The sequence below is a fragment of the Neomonachus schauinslandi genome, chromosome 9, assembly GCF_002201575.2.
Source record: "Neomonachus schauinslandi chromosome 9, ASM220157v2, whole genome shotgun sequence".
NCBI classification, from domain to species: Eukaryota; Metazoa; Chordata; class Mammalia; order Carnivora; family Phocidae; genus Neomonachus; species Neomonachus schauinslandi.
In genome coordinates this window covers 38,392,090-38,411,231 of record NC_058411.1, presented here as the reverse complement: position 1 = coordinate 38,411,231, position 19,142 = coordinate 38,392,090, and the positions used below count along the sequence as shown (strand labels likewise).

General features: G+C 36.7%; 1 protein-coding gene and 1 pseudogene across 1 annotated transcript in view; one reads left to right on the top strand and one right to left on the bottom strand.

Annotated features, from left to right (window-relative positions):
- SLC38A6 (solute carrier family 38 member 6) overlaps nucleotides 1-18,928 on the top strand; it is a 63,211-nt gene extending 44,283 nt beyond the window's left edge. Inside the window, exons 8-16 of the mRNA XM_021701440.2 lie at nucleotides 305-363; nucleotides 8,151-8,216; nucleotides 8,450-8,503; nucleotides 10,547-10,626; nucleotides 11,279-11,379; nucleotides 16,852-16,976; nucleotides 18,119-18,263; nucleotides 18,373-18,467; nucleotides 18,648-18,928. Of these exons, the coding sequence (XP_021557115.1) occupies nucleotides 305-363; nucleotides 8,151-8,216; nucleotides 8,450-8,503; nucleotides 10,547-10,626; nucleotides 11,279-11,379; nucleotides 16,852-16,976; nucleotides 18,119-18,263; nucleotides 18,373-18,467; nucleotides 18,648-18,728 (806 nt within the window). The 3' untranslated portion in view covers nucleotides 18,729-18,928. The remainder of the gene's footprint in view (nucleotides 1-304; nucleotides 364-8,150; nucleotides 8,217-8,449; nucleotides 8,504-10,546; nucleotides 10,627-11,278; nucleotides 11,380-16,851; nucleotides 16,977-18,118; nucleotides 18,264-18,372; nucleotides 18,468-18,647) is intronic.
- LOC110590629 lies at nucleotides 5,031-5,658 on the bottom strand (annotated as a pseudogene).
- Nucleotides 18,929-19,142: the final 214 nt, after the last annotated feature.

The following is a 19,142-nucleotide window of genomic DNA, read 5'->3' as shown; positions in this document are numbered from 1 at the left end:
TAGTTAGCCTATTACTTGATTTGCAGTAGTATTTTGTCTGCCCCACTAAAATAAAATCTTTACAGTGGAACATTAAAGAGCAGCTTTTCCTCCCAGTGTACCATTAGTGGTAAGCCAGTTCCACTTCTGCTGTACGGAGCTGCATAAATGATCTGTGACAGATAGTTGGAATGTTGTTATTCTCAGCCCTAAGCCCCAGATACCAAGCACTGTAATGGAAGACATGCCCAAGATGTATAGCTTTAGCTGTATGTTAGGATCACTTTCCTTATAAATTGCTTTTTATTTTACTGTTATTTTACAGGCTTTCTTGGCTACACAAGTAGTTTATCATTTTTCTTTATGGTGTTCTTTGCTCTTGTGGTAAGTTTAAAATATAGCATATTGCTTATCTCCTCACTGAAATTGAACTTATTGTGTTAATGTCTTCTTTTTTTTCTTTTAACTCTGTTTTCTGTCAGAGTTTTATTTCAGTGTGTTATTAAAAGCACTTTTATTCCACAAAATTATTTCCTTTATTGTATCTATTTTGAAGAGGCTTAGCTAGAGCATCCTTCCAAATGCAGTATCTCTTTTGGTTAACTAGAAAGGAGAGCACACTGATTCTGTTAAAACCTTAGATGAAGTTTAATTCTTTGTGTAGGTGTGTGTATCAGTTTATTTCTGTATAATACTGGGTGTGTATGTGATTCAGCTCTTCCTTGTTGTTGAAAAATGAGTGAAAGAAAATGCTACCCAAAGGAGCAACACAACACACCAGTAGTTAAACCATATTATAGAGCCAGATTTTCAAGCTGTCACAACAATCTAGGATGCATTTAATTTAGGTTGAACTCTCTTCTGGGATGCAAAGATAAAGCAACTTTAGATTATTTAAATGAAATGGAAGTCACCCTGGTTTTAGTGTACAGAAATACTTAAATGGATGCTCTTAAAACTAAAATACTTAACAGTGTTTACATTTAATCATTTGTTGAACTTATCACCATTAAAAATGATTGCCCTCCCCACCTCAAATTATCTGACTTCTGTCTTAGAAGTAAATGAATTAGGGCACCTGGGTGGCTCAGTCGGTTAAGCGACTGCCTTCGGCTCAGGTCATGATCCCAGGGTCCTGGGATCGAGTCCCTCATCAGGCTCCCTGCTCTGCATGGAGCCTGCTTCTCCCTCTCCCACTCCCCCTGCTTGTGTTCCCTCTCTCGCTGTGTCTCTCTCTGTCAAATAAATAAATAAAATCTTTAAAAAAAAAAAAAAAAGAAGTAAATGAATTAAACATAGGCTTTTTTCCCCCTTCAATTAATTTAGATATGATTGACATACAGCACTGTATAAGCTTAAGGTGTACAGCATAAAGACTTGACTTACATATATAGCAAAATGATTACCATAAGGAGTTTAGGTAACATCCATGAACATACACGTTTTAGGCTCCACATGGAAAAGGGAGACAACAGTTATTCTCACCATAAATGGATTTTTTTTGCAGTGGTACTTTATTTTTTGAGTATAGTTGACACAGTGTTACATGAGCTGCAGGTGTACAACATAGTGATTTGATAAGTTTGTACATTATGCCTTGCTCACCGTAACGGTAGCTGGCATTTGTCACCATACAATGCTATTTCAGTATCACTGACTATATTCCTTATGCTGGACCTTTTATTTCCGTGACTTATTCATTCCATAACTGGGAGTCTGTTTCTCCCAGTCCCCTTTATCCATTTTGCCCAACCCCCTTCCCTCTTCTCTTCTGGGCACCATCAGTTTGTTCTGTTTTTGTTTGTTTTTTTTTAAAGATTTTATTTATTTATTTGACAGAGAGAGAGACAGTGAGAGAGGGAACACAAGCAGGGGGAGTGGGAGAGGGAGAAGCAGGCTTCCCGCCGAGCAGGGAGCCCGATGCAGGGCTCGATCCCAGGACCCTGGGATCATGACCTGAGCTGAAGGCAGACGCTTAACGACTGAGCCACCCAGGCGCCCCCAGTTTGTTCTGTTTTTATAGGTCTGATTCTGCTTTTTTTTTATTCATCTGTTTTTTTAGATTCCACATATGAGTGAAATCATATGGTATTTGTCTTTTTCAGTCTGACTTATTTCACTTAGCAAAATACCCTCTAGGTCTGTCTATATTGTTGCAAATGGCACTATCTCATCCTTCTTTGTGGCTGTGTGATATTCCATTGTGTACACACACACACACACACACACACATCCATCTTCCTTATCTATTTGTCTGTTGATAGGTATTTAGGTTACTCCCATTTCTTGGCTATTGTAAATAGTGCTTTAATAAACATAAAGATGCATATATCTTTTTGAATTAGTGTTTTTGTTTTCTTTGGGTAAATACCCTGTAGTGGAATATTGAATCATATGGTATTTCTATTTTAAATATTTTGGGGTACCTCCATACTATTTTCTACAGTGACTATACCATTTACATTTCTTTCAACAGTGCCTGAGGGTTCTTTTTTCCTACATCTTCACCAGCACCTGTTATTTTTTGTCTTTCTGATTTTAGTCATTCTGATAGGTGTAAGGTAATATCTCATTGTGGTTTTGATTTGCATTTCCCTGATAATTAGTGATGCTGAACATCTTTTCATGTGTCCGTTGGCCATCTGTATGTCCTCTTTGGAAAAATGTCTCTTCAACCCCTCTGTCCATTTTTTAATTGGATTGTTTTTTTGACATTGGGTTGTATATGTTCTTTATGTATTTTGGATATCCCCTATATCTTCTCCCATTCAGTAGGTTTTCTTTTTGTTTTTCTGGTGGTTTCCTTCACTGTGCAAAAGCTTTTTATTTTAATGTAGTCCAAATAGTTTATTTTTGCTTTCATTTCTCTTGCCTCAGGAGACATGTCTAGAAAAATGTTGCCATGGCTGATGTCAGAGAAATTACTGCCTGTGTTCTTTTCTAGGAATTTTATGGTTTTAGGTCTCACATTTAATCCTAATTAAGCATCTTTAATCCATTTTTTTTAAAGATTTTATTTATTTATTTCAGAGAGAGAGAATGAGAGAGAGCACATGAGAGGGGGGAGGGGCAGAGGGAGAAGCAGACTCCCCGCCGAGCAGGGAGCCCGATGCGGGACTCGATCCCGGGACTCCAAGATCATGACCTGAGCCGAAGGCAGTCGCTTAACCAAGTGAGCCACCCAGGCGCCCCTCTTTAATCCATTTTGAATTTATTTTTCTATATGGTGTTAGAAAGTAGTCCAGTTTCATAAACTGTGAGAAGCATCTTTTTGGCTAGGAATGACCTTTGTATGCAAATCAACATATGGATGTGAAAGAGAATCAGTCTAGATAACACTGAATTTTTTCCTCACAGATAATTGGCAATCCAAGCATTGCATAGGTAAGAATAATTTGGTTTTTATAGCCAGTAGTTTGAAGCATGTGAAATATATTGATACGATATGTCTTTTGTAGTTTTCACAATATTCATTTCTGTCATGGCAGATACTCTTAAATTTGATGCAGATTTCTTACTGTAGCAGTCATATGGACATAATGCCCTTATTCTGTACTTATTGTAATGCTTTACAAACCATCTGCTCAGATTTTTACCTATGAGCACAGTTTAAATTTGATCTACAATGGGACAATGAAGACTTTTTAAAAAATGTTCCTTTTAATTGTGACTTTTATTTTAGACTTTCTAAATAATTAGGTTTTGAAATACATAATGGTTAGGGAAAGGAAACATGTATATATCAACCCAGACTTTTTGGAATTGTATCAATGGCTCCATTTACTATTTTGTCAATATGTATTTATAAACCTATATAATATCTATATTACATTTAAAAAAAATTCTTAATATAAATATTTTTTTAAAAATCAGTCCAGAAATCTATTACTTTCTTAAATTACACTCTCCAAATAATGTAAATCGAAACTTACAGGTTTTTTTTTTTAATTCTGATCACAGCTGACTTTAATTTTTTATCCTCACATGTAAAAGGTTTTCTGATGTCTACCAGTTTCCCAATCCTAGCATTGGTTACTAGCTTACAAGTCTTAAGGTAAAATCTTCTCATTTACCTAATGTTCAGTTTCTACAGTTTTAATATACACTGGTGTAAATACTATACTGACTGCTTTGTATGGAATTCGGTATTCTACAGATCCCATGGAGTCATGGGATAGAATCAGAAGCCTCCATGTTTTATGTGAACCTCAGTGGTACTGTGGAGATCAAGGCAATTTTGCTTAGGTTAAGCAGGATTTATTTTCATTTGTAAGAGAACCCTCTTACAATGGGTTTATTCAGTTCTTCTAAAAATGGTGGCATTCTTTTGAACTATTCTTTCAAAAGCAGCAATTACTTAGGTGGAATATTGGATTAAACCTAAAAATGCGGACCCTAGTTAATTAACTTTATTATTCTGCATATGATCATGATAAGGGATTTGAATGTTCTTCATATTGCCAAGCAAAATCCAATTTAAAAAGTTTGTTCTTGGGCGCCTGGGTGGCTCAGTTGGTTAAGCGACTGCCTTCGGCTCAGGTCATGATCCTGGAGTCCCTGGATCGAGTCCCGCATCGGGCTCCCTGCTCAGCGGGGAGTCTGCTTCTCCCTCTGACCCTCTTCCCTCTCATACTCTCTCTCATTCTCTCTCTCAAATAAATAAATAAAACCTTTTGCTCTAAAAATAAAAAAAAAAAAGTTTGTTCTTACCAAACCCCTAAAAACAACCATTTGGGAGTAAACCAGCAGAGCATTACATCACCCCAGTGAAGCTGTAGGTTTCATTATATGCACCCACAGATGAGATGGCTAGCTTCTGCATTCCACTTTTACAGAATTTATTTTACACCTATTATACCAAACAGCATTTTAAACACTGGCATATAAACTCCCTGATGACGTAAAGCAAAGACAAAAGTGTTTATCTTATTAGAAACAAGACACACCATCATTTCATAGTTTGACAACGCATTCATGGAACAATCTGCAGACAACTCATTTTAACAGACAAAGAACACTTTTGAGCAACCATGCCTGAGCTCAATTGTTTATTAGGTAAGGATTTTACAAACATTACTTACACAGTGGAGCTGGAGAGTATCATGTCTTCTCCGTGCTACACAGCAAGAACCGCTCATAGTCTGCTGGAACCTGGAAGCCTTTGTCGCGGCTTGTGCGGCCGGCAAATGTCAGCCCTGGCGTCGCCCGGTGCTTGTGGACCAGTTTGGCGATCCACCGGCTGTCAGGATTTCTTCTCATAGCTTTATGGGATGGATCAATGAAGATAACCTCAAAGAATTTGTACCTGGAATCTTTGCCAACCCAGTAAGAATTCAGGACTCTCAGAGCCCCACAGTGGCATCCAGCTCACTCCTCTGCAACCCACTGAAGGCTTCTGGCAAACCTTAGCTGGTTAGCACCGTGATAGACAGGCTGGCTCGAGGTCTCACCGTTAGGAACAGCATTTGGGGCCACTACAGTGAATCTGATACATGACATAACCTTGCTTGGCCTTGTACCCCAGTCTGCACGCTTTATCCGCCTGCTTTGGGGGCCTGGGGGAGCCCTGTGGAGCACACAGAGCTGTGGGTACTGCCAGCAGCACACGCCGAGAAGAAAGTGCATTACATGGGACTGCCTGTTCCTGCATAGCTCCTGGATGGACTTGTAAGTGCCCATCTTGGCTGACCTTTGAGCTGATGCCTGCCACCAGACGGAAAGCAAAACTTAGTCTTTTTTTTATTTATTTTATTTATTTTATTTTTTTTTTTAGTAGGCTCCAGGCCTAGCTTGGAGCCCAACATGGGGCTCGAACTCACGACCCTGAGAGCAAGAGTCTGAAGCTCAACCAACTGAGCCACCCAGGCACCCCAAAACTTACAGTCTTATCTGTTGCCCCAGATCCTTATTTTGCCTAAAAATTTTAACATAAAATTTTGCCCCCCTCTGAACTATCTAAAATTTTTAAAATTCATTTTATTTTAACAGTGGGTCAAGAATGACAGTAACCAGATAGATTTACCTTTTTTGGTCCGTTTCAGAAAACTAATGGATTGCCATTCTTTCCAAAAGTTCTGTCTTGAATGCAGATTAGTATCTTAAGTAATATTTTAGTAAGCCAGTAATCAAAATAGGAAACAGTTTGGATGGTTTGTAGTCAGAAGCTTTGCTTGTTCTGAGCACTGAGTGAGGCATGATTGGTGCTTCAGATAGATTTGTGGACACTGCTCATAAGGATCTGGCAATCTCATAGGGGAGATGAGAAAAATTAATTGGAAAAAAATAGACAACAATAAAGACAGTACCTAATTAAGCATTGATTTATTTGCTTCAGAATAAGAATCACAGCAGTTGACAGGAGAGAAGGAAATTAAACTTGACCTGAGCCTTGAAAGATGGGAAGAACTTAGAACAGAGAGAAGGAAGGGCCTTTTACACAAGTGAATTATTTTTCCCTTTGTCTTTCTAACCCCTGGAGTTGTCTTCTTACCATGTTCTGTCTTCAACGGAAGCAAGGACTCCCTGTTACACTTTGTTGTTGGGTATCTTACTATTCCCATGCTGTACTCTGCTTTATAGAACAGCACATCTCACCATCCTACTGGGCAGGCTTAGGCTTAGGATTGGTCTCTGCAGGGAAATTAGCTATAGTAACTGAACTTTATATTAATATAAAACCAAACTGCTAATGACTTTTTCATTAACTAGGAATTCATTGAAAATGAATGAAAGAATCATTATATTGTATTTTGGAGCATTGTTTTGAAATATTTTGATTTCCAAGCCAAGTAAGAATAGCTGATAAAATAAATGAGCTAACTCACATTCCAACCTTGTCAAAGTACTTGGTACCCAAGTGCTCAGTATATGGTTGCTGCCGCCACCACACCACTGTTAGGAAGGAGTAGATGTGCAACCTGCATTTGGAGTCGGGCCAGGAGAGAGACCAGTGACAACCGTGCTGCTCTAGCTTCTGCCCTGCCGCATCCTCATCCTTTTTTTGAAAACATATCAGAAAACAGATGTGAAATCATTGCTTTTAATTTTTTTTCCTCTTGGTAAGTTGACCATTTAGTTTTATTTCATATTGAAATAAATGTCCAATGTCCAAGCAACTTGCTCAGTTTACCCTTTTATTTCTTTTTCTTTTTCCTTGGTGAGGGTTTTAATTAAGAGTAATTCTTTAGTTCTAACACTCATTAACTTAATTCTAAAAGTGTATGTTTTCCTTAGATTTGTCTTATCAGTATATAAAATTTTGTTTTGAATTAGTTAAAATCCAAAACTAGATAAATACCAAATAGGAATAGGACTAGTATTTCCTTATTGGTCTCCTGCTAAGGACAAATGCCTCCTTTATTCTCCCTTGCCCCTGTGTATGCTGGGTTCCAGCCTGGAGCAAATATTTACAGAATAATTATGTGCCCCAAAACTACTGCAACATGGTAATGTCCACACGACCACAGCTGTAGGTCTAGGAGAAGGATGGCCACAATCCAGAGTAAAATCCCGAGATATTTGCATTGATTATTTCAGGGAAATAACATCCCTCTGGATTTCCTTTAATTTTTTAAAAATTTCTTTTTACCAGCTAGAGCTCGCTAGCTATGTGCTCTTTTCTTAGCCCGCTTTATATACATTTACTAAAACTAATGCAAGTCTGAAAAAAGCCAGCAGGACAGTACTTCTCCATCAGAACTCCTGCTTTGCATAAGTTCTCTACTTACTTCTGCCTGTGGCCATCTCCCAAACTACTATTAATATTTCTCGATCTGCTACTGATGCCAGGTCCACAAATAGCCGTAGTTTTATACCATTGTCACTAAAAACATCAGGTTCCCATTTAGAGTTGTACTTTTTTTTTTTTAATGCCTTGATACTTTTCGGGTTTGGAAAGTTGACAGTTGACATGAGAATACTCTCTGTCTTTAATGGGGGAGAACCCCACTAAATAGATATACAGCATCCCCTCTCCCCTCACGATAGGTATCCATGTTAAAGGATGACCCATTCTAACTGGAAAAAGATAATATGAGCAAAGAATCTTCTCTTAGCTATTATTTGGTATGGTATTAGTTTAATTGAAATAATGCTGACCTGTTTGAAATCAATGCCTTGTCATGAATTTTATAAGAAATAATCTTGAGTGTGGATTCTATTTATTTTTACAGGTGATGATTAAAAAATGGTCCATTCCTTGTCCTCTGCCATTAAATTATGTAGAGCAATACTTCCAGGTAATAGTTTATATTTTGTTTCTTTTTATTTTAAGCTAAAAAGAAAAAATCGGACTAATAATGATTTTTTTCCCTAATTAATGAAAAAGTAATGGCTATATTGCAATTTGGAACTTTGTTTTGAAATATTTTTATTTGAAAGCCTACTAATAATAAATACATCATTTTTGTTGATGTATTCTGATTTTTAATGACTGTTGGTTTCTCTTTTTCCCCTCAATCCTCTTAAACAGATTTCAAATGCTACAGATGATTGTAAACCAAAGCTCTTTCATTTCTCCAAAGAGGTGTGTAAGTTATTAACAGATACTTTTGGTTGATTTTTCACATTTCAAGTTTTAAGAGATTTGTGTAACAGGGTCTCTTAGGTCTTTGTACCTGTAACTAATTAATTTTCATGAAAATGCTAAGTATAGGGTTGCCTACCAGAAGAATAATATTATTTAACACAGGGTGGCCCATTATGAAACAGCCACCTTTTTTTTTTTTTTTTTTGGCATACTTTTAAATGGAGCCTGTTTTAAATGGGCCACTGCCCAAAAGAACAGATTTACCAAATGTCTGGTCTGGCCAATAAGGTCCTCTGTGGATACAGACTTCCTGTTGCCCTCTGGACTTGTAAAGCTAAATAGCCAATTATATCAAAAACTCCTCCCCTGTGAGTAGAACCTCGGTCTGTAGCTAAACAGCTTCATCACTGGACCAGCAATTGAGTGCTGCCAATATATATTCTGGCTGACATTCCAAAGTTGAAATTTATGACGCTTGGAGTGGAGACTAGAAGACCAAGTCTCCTTGCCATCTCTGAGAACCAGGATACTGGAAATGTCTGTTAAGAGCCCCTGAGTATTGGCAGAGGAAACAGGAACTGTGATATGGATGATTTCTACTCTACCATTCTAGAAGAGCCCACAGTCTTCCCTGTTGCCACAGGTTTCTTCATCTACATTTTTTGATTCTGTTGAAATCCAAGTCCCAGATACTAGACTCTCTTCCACTCTTGTACAACTCTATTAGTGTAGCATGTTAGCGTGCTAAGTCCTCCATGCAGAATTTTCCTTTTTATCCCCAGTTTTTCAATGAGAAATGTCTCTCTGACTCCACAAGGGAGATTACCACATCCTTTACATGGTAAAGGCTGTCTGCCTTAAAGATCTATCTAGGTGGAGTAATTGACAAGCCAGGAAATGAAGCAATATATGAAAGAGAATTTGTGAATTAAACTCTCATTCCCCTAATCCAGCCTCAGGAAATGCTACCGCTTTCCTTTGCAGCTCCCTTCAGATATTTTAGGAGGCATTATATCCCAAGATAGGTCTTCAGTCATCTGGAATTTTTGTTGAAAAGCCTAAAGCTGTTAATTAGAGGGTAATCTTTTTTTTTTTTTTTTAAGTGTTTGTTTATTTGACAGAGAGACAGCGAGAGAGGGAACACAAGCAGAGGGAGTGGGAGAGGGAGAAGCAGGCTCTCCGTCGAGCAGGGAGCCCAATGCGGGGCTTGATCCCAGGACCCCGGGATCATGACCTGAGCCGAAGGCAGACGCTTAACAACTGAGCCACCCAGGCGCTCTGAGGGTAATCTTTTTATAGTAGAAAAGAGAAAGTAAATCATCACCACCCATTTTATAAAGACAGTATTTTCACTTAGATGATGACTTTGTTCACTTTATAACTTCCTCTGGCTCTTAAGTATTCTAATAAAAAAAACACTTATGTTTGTGTATTCCAATGGATCTTTAAGAATTTGTTAGTCGGGAATATATCATATTCATTCCCATTGAAACAGATCCTAGTTGAGGCACCTGGGTGGCTCAGTCATTAAGCGTCTGCCTTCGGCTCAGGTCATGATCCCAGGGTCCTGGGATCGAGCCCCGCGTCGGGCTCCCTGCTCCGCGGGAAGCCTGCTTCTCCCTCCCCCACTCCCCCTGCTTGTGTTCCCTCTCTCCGTCAAATAAATAAATAAAATATTAAAAAAAAAAAAAGAAGAAGAAACAGATCCTAGTTAAAGATGGTAAGATGTGATTAGTATTTTCAGTATTCCCTTAGATTCAGTTGATGGTACTCCCAACATGGTATAGAAGCCAGCCAAGAAATATTCTGGCTAGCACAGGCAGTCCAACTATCAAGTAAAACATTCGTTGGTGACCATACTCATGTATCTCTTTAAAAACAAACAAAACACCCTTATTTTATAAAGAGATGATTCGTGAAAGATGAAATAAATTTAACCAAATTGATTTTTTTTTTTAAGAACTGAGTTTATTGTCAAATGGAGTAGTGGTTTCAACAGGATAGCATTTAATAATTTCATCTTTTTAAATTCTTTTCCAGAGTGTTTATGCCATACCTACCATGGCTTTTTCATTTCTCTGCCATACCTCAGTATTGCCAATATACTGTGAACTTCAAAGGTACCATAGAATCCTGAAATATTTTAAGTGTATTAAGTATTTCTTTTTACTTAGACTTTCAAATTGAATGACATTCTCCTTTATGAATCCTTCTTTCCCATCACTGGGAAACTAAGTGTTAGTTTATTTATTTATTTTAAAGATTTTATTTTTAAGTAAGCTCTACACCCAGTGTGGGGCTTGAACTCACAACCCCAAAACATGCTCTTCTACCGACTAAGCCGGCCAGGTGCCCCTAAGTGTTAGTTTAAAAAAAAAAAACTGATATGCTGGCTTACTGAAAAAAAAAAAAAAAAAAAAAAAAAATTCAGTATGGTAAAGATGTAAATTCTCTCCAAGTTAATATACAAATTTAATGTGATCCCTGTTAATATTTTTAATAAATACCCTGAAGTTGAAAAAATAAATATCTACAGACATGAAAAAAAATAAAATAAAACAACTGAGAGTTAGTTGTGTCCAACTTGAGAATGTTTCCTGGAAGCATAATCTTTGTGCAGTAATTTCAAATCAGAAATTCTAATATATAGTTATTAGTAAAGTAGGTCTTGAACAATTAAGGAATCCTCTTGACTAGCTTGGGAGATATTTGTTTCTTTAGATATATATCATTCAGATCATAGTTTCTACTTTTGCCATTTTTGTCTTTTAGCCCTTCAAAGAAAAGAATGCAAAATGTAACCCACACAGCAATTGCTTTAAGTTTTCTCATTTATTTTATATCTGCACTCTTTGGGTACCTCACTTTTTATGGTAAGTATATTATTTAACTACCAATGACAAAAGAAATTATTCTATAGTTGATCTCACACCTGAAGATAGACTTTGTTTCTGCCTTTCATTAGTAAGTTAATTTGTTTAGGCTGCTGGAATTCAGTGCAGTACTGTAGTAGCTTTATGGACCTTCAAAAATTGATTTTCTTTCTTTTAATAAATGTGGATCAAGTTCAAGATTAATAACTTCGTATGAAAATTTTCTTAAACACCTAAATAAAGCTCAGGGACATTGCTGTCTTTCCACAAGAAAAAAATGTGCAATAATGATTTTATTTTATTTTTATTTTTTTAAAGATTTTATTTATTTATTTGAGAGAGAGAGAATGAGAGACAGAGAACACGAGAGGGAAGAGGGTCAGAGGGAGAAGCAGACCCCCTGCCGAGCAGGGAGCCCGATGCGGGACTCGATCCTGGGACTCCAAGATCATGACCTGAGCCGAAGGCAGTCGCTTAACCGACTGAGCCACCCAGGCGCCCAATGATTTTATTTTTTAATTGAGAATTCAATATGTTAGACTCTAGTTCAGTTTGGGAGGTTGGGAGAATCAATCATCTTAATTGCAAAAGAACAAGTTATGAAAGGAAAGGGTTTACACTTGGTTATAGTTGTACGCTTAGATATCAGAGATCTTTGCCTTCGGACTTAATTCACACAATTTGGCAATGTGTGTTCTATGATGCACCATGATCTTTTCCCATAAATTTTGTAAAGGATTCTTTTAAATTCTTAAAATAACAGTAATTTTTTTTTTATTTTTGAAAAATTGCCTGCTTGGTAGGTTTTTTTCTGTTCTGAAAAGAACCTCAAGAAAAACTGAAACTTAAAAGTCTAGAACAAGAAAAAAAACGTAGTCTCTTTAATTTGCAAACATATTTAATTTGCAGACAAAGCCATTATAACAAATTGCACTCAATTTGTCAATTCTTGATTACATTTTTCAGCTTCTGAGCACTTTTATAACAACTCTCCAAGTAAATGGCTGTTACTACTCTGGTGATACTTAGCTGTTACGACTGATTTATTTCATGGTTGATAGCCTTGTGCGCATGCTGCAGGTCTTAGATGGCCATGATTACTTCAGTGGCACTTTGCTTCTCTCCCAGAGTTTTTCTAAGTCTGACAAGTTTTTGGACAACGTTTACTTGCACAGCTGCCTTTACTAAACCAGCTCCCTTTCCTAATCCCAGTGGAAAGAGTATGGATTTTGAAATCCAACAAATGTGGTACAGATAACTACTCTGCTCTATGACCTTGAACAGGAGGCTCACCTTTGTAATCTCTTCGTCTCCTAATCTGTGACAGGGTAATTTTGTGGAGTTGTATTGAGAAGGAAATGAGGTATGTGTAACATGCCTGTTATAGTCTCTGGCACATAGCAGTCTTCCACAAAGGAGAGCTACTGCTGATGGTTACTATTATTATTATCATTAGCATTGTAGTTATTTTATAATTTCAGGTGTTCAGTTTTTCAGCCCTTTACTTCTCACTATCTTTAATGGAATTTAAGTTAAATATGGTAACTCTATAGTACTATGTTATGAGTATGATCTTGGAGTTTTCAGAGTATGAGAAAATTATAATTGCCATATAGTCCTTTTCTTATTATCTCTGTGCTATTTTAACAGTAATAAAGGCCATTCATTAATCTAAATCTGCTCTTGCATTTTAATACTGATGTAGGATAAGAATAGTATAGTAGAGCTCTGTGTACACCATCAGGAAAAGCATTATTTCCAACATGACTATGGTACCCTGCTGGATACACTACAAAGAAAATTAAGGCAGATGGTTAAGCTTTTTTGATCATTGCTGATGAAGCAGGATTCTTGAACTACATAAACTCTAGTTTTGGTTGTTGGGTTTGTAAATTTTTGTACAGACTTGAGCTCAGTAAGACTTTTCTAGATCAGTAAGATACTGTAGCAGGTTCTCTGTTGGGATTTAGCAAAAACTTAGTATAACAGAATAGCTGTATATTTTTCTAAAGTAAAATTGTCACCTGGCACAAATACTCTTCTATTTAGTGATCTTCAACTTTGAGAAAAAATCTAAAAAATAGACCTCTTCCTCCACCTTATGGATAAATAGCTGTCTGGAAGAAGCCACAGATGGCCTGCCAATCTCCAGGATTGCTGAGGAATAGTTACGTAAATTACTGTGAGATGCAGTACTAAATTGTAAGAAAGCTTAGATTGAAAGGAAAGTGGAGGAAGGACGGATACTAATACATTTATTGAGCTAACATTTACTATGTAAGTGCCCAGTATTTTATATACATTGCTTAATTTAATCCTTACAACTCTACAAGGTATAGGTTCACATAGGGTGAGCGGTTCAGCCAGCCAGATACCTGCAGCTAATGAATAACAAGCTGGGCTTTGAATCCAGTTCTGACTTTTCTCCAGAGTGAGTGTTTTTGTTATCATGTTGCCTCCTCAGGAATTATGCAATAGAACCGAGATTTCCTTCATTCCAAGTTTTTGTTAGTGAGCTTTTGGAAAAACCTGGCTCACTTAAGCTCCAAGCATATCTATATGTCTTCACCTACCTACCTACCTACCTACCTATATACCTATCTATCTGTTGTTACGTGAACACAGAGGCTAAACATTTTCATTATGTAAGTGAAGTATTTCCTACACAGGGATTGTCCTTGTTATCAGGTAAAGCTGTTAATGTTGTCTGTGACTTAATCCACTGCAAATTCTTCAGAGTATCCACATTTTCTCTAATGGAGAAGTACACATCTAAGAAAAATCTCATCATAGGTGGGTGATAGATAAGAAGAATGATATAAAAGTAATTCCTTCTCCAAAGATAAAAGAGAATTCAGGTATTGATTTTGCTGTTTACATTAGCTTTTGGGGGGTTGCTAATTATAATTAAGGAACATCTTTTATGGTATATTTCTATCGAGATAACAGTAGCTCTCAGTCTTATGGAAAAAAATTGTTGATTGAGCAATTATCAAAAGGGCTAGTCATAAGTTAAGGCCTTCAACTCATTTTGTAAATGAGCAGCTGAAGCCCAGGGAAGTGACGTGACATGTCACACATTTAGTGGCATGTCTCCTGAATCCTAATCCAGTGATCTTTCTGCTACTCTATGGTAATCTGTATAAACTTCATATGGCTGATGTAATAGTATATATAACTTGCAGAGATCACTGTCAGATCCTTACTGAGATTTATAGAGATTTGTCTGAATTCAGAGAAGTGTGTTGTGCTCTATCCTTTACATATGTTAAGGCTCAGCTAAGAACACAGAATTGACTGTCTCAGATGAAGTGTTTTCATCCTGGGAAAGTAGAAAGTGGATATGTAACAGATATTTTGAATTTATAATAAATCTAGTTCTTCAGGCTTCTGGAGCTGCTTGGGATCCTTTTATCCAGTGCTCCCAAAGCTTAGTTAATATCTAAGTTTTGTCAGATTACAGGGACCTATAAGTATGTACCTAGATTAATAGTACTGGCTCTTTACAGATGTTAAAGTGTTATAAGGTGAGGGAGAAAAAGTGTTCCTCTGGGGAGCCAGGCCTATGCCCAAATGTTACGTCATAACCAGACTATTTTAAAAGTACAAAATTGTTAAGCACTAAGTGTTAATAGCTCACTTTCATGATTCAGAAAGTGGAAATAAAATAGTTTGCCATATTTTTTCAAAGGCTTACAAATATCTCAGGTTTGGAAATAATACCCAGCTTTCCTGGCTCTTCTTAATCTCTTACTTTAGTCCACTAGTCTCACATCGTGTAAAGTAGTTCTTTCATATGTTAGACAATTAGTTTCTCTCCCATTTCCATTATTACTGGTCTAGTTCAGTTTCTCATTACCTCTCAGTGATTATGACAGTAACCTCCTGTTATTTCTGTTTTGGGTATCTTTTTCTTCCTGCTTAGTTCAGATCATAATACACTAATCTTCATAAGTCATTGCGTCTCTGTGGCCCACTTCATAGGGTTTACCTGTGAAGAGCCCTGCTCCTGGGTCGTAAATGCATTTTCTGGCCGTATCACCCATACTGTCTTTGCTCTCTAGCACATCCTCTTCCAGCCACTGTAGTACCACTGGGTACTCATTTTCTTAGATGCATATTCTCATTGCTACATTTGGGCTTCTGCCTGTGCTCTTCTTGCTCTGAGAGAAAATCTCTTTACCCACACATACATTAACTCATTTAATGCTCTCAGTAATCCACAGGTCAAAATATTATTGTCCCCATTTTGCAGATGTAAGAACAGAGAGACTCAGAGAAGTTAAGGTGCTAATAAGTAGAGGAATTTGAACATTAGTCTGTGTAGTCCCAGAATTCAGGGCCCTCTACCTTCCTGCTATTCTCTAGACCATGATGACTCTCCCCAAGCCTCCCTGGATTTCCTGCTTGCTCATCCCAAAGTCACAGTTACCTTTCCCTATTCAGAATCACCGTAGCTCTTTGTTTAGAATGACTACTGCCACTTACGTGTGTATCTGTGTTTATCCACTTTCTGTTATATGGGTGTGTGCGTCTTATTGCTCCTTTATATTTTAAGATCCTTGTTTTTTTATTTCCTCCAAAGCATCTTTTCCAATACATATTACTCTCAAATTTAAAAAGCACCATTCCATTTTAAGTACAAACTGATCTTTGCCTGCAAGGCAGGATATGGAGTGCTCTTGAGAGCGCTCACTCTTCATGCCCCTGTCTGACTGGGGGTGCAGAAGACATTGTGAAACTGGAAGAACAGCATGGAGCAAAGCCTGGTCAGTGTGTACACATTCTGCCCTTGACTACCACACTGGCTTGCCGAGTAAGCGTTTCCCTACAACTGCATTTTCTTAGGAAAGAGGAATCTACAGATGAAATGTTGATGAAGCAGGCAACATGCACGAAGTGTAAGATTCTAGAAAACATTGTGGTATTGAGGAAAAGGTATTGGCTTTGGCACCAAAAAAATTGGGGTGTATAGCTCTGCGAAGCTCTTCCCCTTTTTGTGGTGTGATCTTGGGCAAGTCAGTTAATATTTCTTACCCTAGCTCCCTGTCTTAATTGTTATCGGAAGGAAACATGTGATACACTTTCAGTAATACATGTGAAAGCACCTTACAAAACAAACATAAATGTTCAAAACCTTCAGATTATGGAAAAGTTGTAAAGAGATAACTATATATATATATATTCATTGTCATAATTTTAGAGGTTCTGCCTGTGCTGGTTTCTGGTTTAAAAGGAAAGATTGTAATTTTCTTTTATATATAAATACTTTTTATTTTAAGATTGTAATTTTCAAGAAGATATTTAACTAATGTCTCTGTGTTTCATAGGATAGGAAAAAGGCCAGAGATGAATTTGGTCTGGGAATCCAAAATTTGTTAAGATCTATTTGTGCAAGAAAAATAATTTTGCTGTTACTGACATCTTAGTAGTTTATAATGTGGTCCTTATTATTATTTTTTTAATTGACAGACAAAGTGGCGTCAGAATTACTGCAAGGTTATAGCACATACTTGCCCCATGATGTTGTTGTCATGACTGTGAAGTTATGCATACTATTTGCTGTGCTTTTGACAGTCCCTCTAATCCACTTCCCTGTAAGTATTCTTAAAGGGCTTGTTGCTTAATGTAGCAGCTCCTTAATATGGCAACACTAATGCTTTGCAGACTAGAGTGTTTGAATCACATCTAGTCTTGTATATCTTATTCATTTGTCAAGTAATTGATCAAAGACCTCATACTTGCATATGGCCCCATGAAAGCACAGAAATAACGGTGAACCACTAAGCTAATTTGTGCTTTTTGAGATTTAGTTTAGATTTATGCTCTCCCACAGCATTGTTTCCAATTTAGAGACTATGGTTCTTCTAAAGTTTTGGGTTTTTCCCCCTTTAATTCTTTATTCTGTTTTCAAAAGAATGTGCATGAAGAGGCAAAAGTCAAGTCAGCAAAAATAAGCTCCTTCTGGTTTATTGTAGATTTGTTTTCACATAGACATTCTAATTTAATCCTAGTCAAAATATTTTATTTGCTCTAGAATTATAATTAAGGGGCAGATCAGATCTTCATTCTGCATTTAGTTGCCATATGTAAGAATCTTAAGAATTTCTGAGAAAATGGAAACAGAGGCTTTAGGTATGAATGGTTCTGCATGAATGTCTTGAACCCCTAAACAGTGAGCTCCCTAAGAACTGGGCCTTCAAGATCTTTGGCCCACTCCTTGTGTGAACTGCTCTGCCAGGCGTGCCTTGGCGGGGGATGGGGGGGTGGCAGTGTATGAAGGGGGATGTGTCATGAATTAGTTTTTATATTTACATGCTATGAAACAGATAATATAAAATAAAATAGTAAATGATGTTTCTTTCCCATAGCATGACCTCTTTTTCTATTTTAACCTTTTGTTCTTCTGTGTGTGAATTTAATGAAAATGATTGAGATCTCATCACACAGTGTTATTGTTGGTCATTTTGAAAAGTATGCAACCTAGAGAAATTGAATGTGAACGTTTCTTCAAGAATTGAAGCAAAATAATTTTTATGAAGCTCACACAGAAAGGTATATTTCTTAGTTTATGTGTCATAAACACTTTAATAGTAGTTTATGCTATATTTTAAAAATCTAAATGGTGTAGGGGACAAGAATGTCATGGTTACTGTATTGTACCTGTGTTTCCCTAAGCAGGTATTTTGGCTTTGACACTTTTTCTTTGCTTAAATCTGTTTCTTTTTCTGTTATACAGGCAAGGAAAGCTTTAATGATGATGTTTTTCTCCAACTTTCCATTCTCATGGATTCGCCATTCTTTGATCACTTTAGCAGTCAATATTATCATTGTTTTACTTGCATTATATGTTCCTGACATTAAGAATGTATTTGGTATAATTGGTAAGTTTTCTGTTTCAAAAAATCCCATATAACAAAATGGGTAAAATTGTCATCCAGCCTCACATCTGAATCTGACAATACCCTTTTTTTTTTTTTTTCCTGCTCAAAGGTTCCAGTACATCAACGTGTTTGATTTTTGTATTCCCAGGACTATTTTATCTTAAACTTAGCAGAGAGGATTTTCTCTCATGGAAAAAGCTTGGGGTAGGTTAGCTTTTGTTTATTTCTTTTAAGAATTCTGTTTTAAGAAATAACTTGTCATTTTATAATTGACTATTTTATCTACATTAAGAAAGTTAATGGATTTTGAACTATAACATACTTTATTGGAGAAGGTGGAGGTTTAAAATACTCTAATTGTTCTTTATCGTTTTATTTCCACAGGCTTTTGTTTTGCTCATCTTTGGAATTTTGGTTGGGAATTTTAGTTTAGCACTAATCATTTTTAATTGGATTAATAAATGAAAGAAATATGTTCCTACTTCTTATGAAGAATAATTTACCTCTATATGCAAAAAAAGGAGTAATTCTGGAAGGCACCTTGGATAAATCTTTTTTATATGGGTAAACATTTTTGTAAACATTATTAACAGAAAAGCAGAACAAAATGGGAGTAGGTAGGGGAAAGTGGGTTTATAACAGTTTTAATTAAAATAAATTCAAAATGTTCTTCAATACATTAGGTCAGTCTTTGTGGTTTATTTTTAAAAAATTAATAGATTTTGTTTTTTTCAGGTAGATTTAATGTTTACAGAAATATTGAACAAAATATGCAGAATTCTTCTATATCCCCTCACTGCCAGCACACCCATAGTTTCCCATATTATTGACATCTTGCGTGAGTGTGGTACATTTGTTACACTTGATGAGCCAATATTG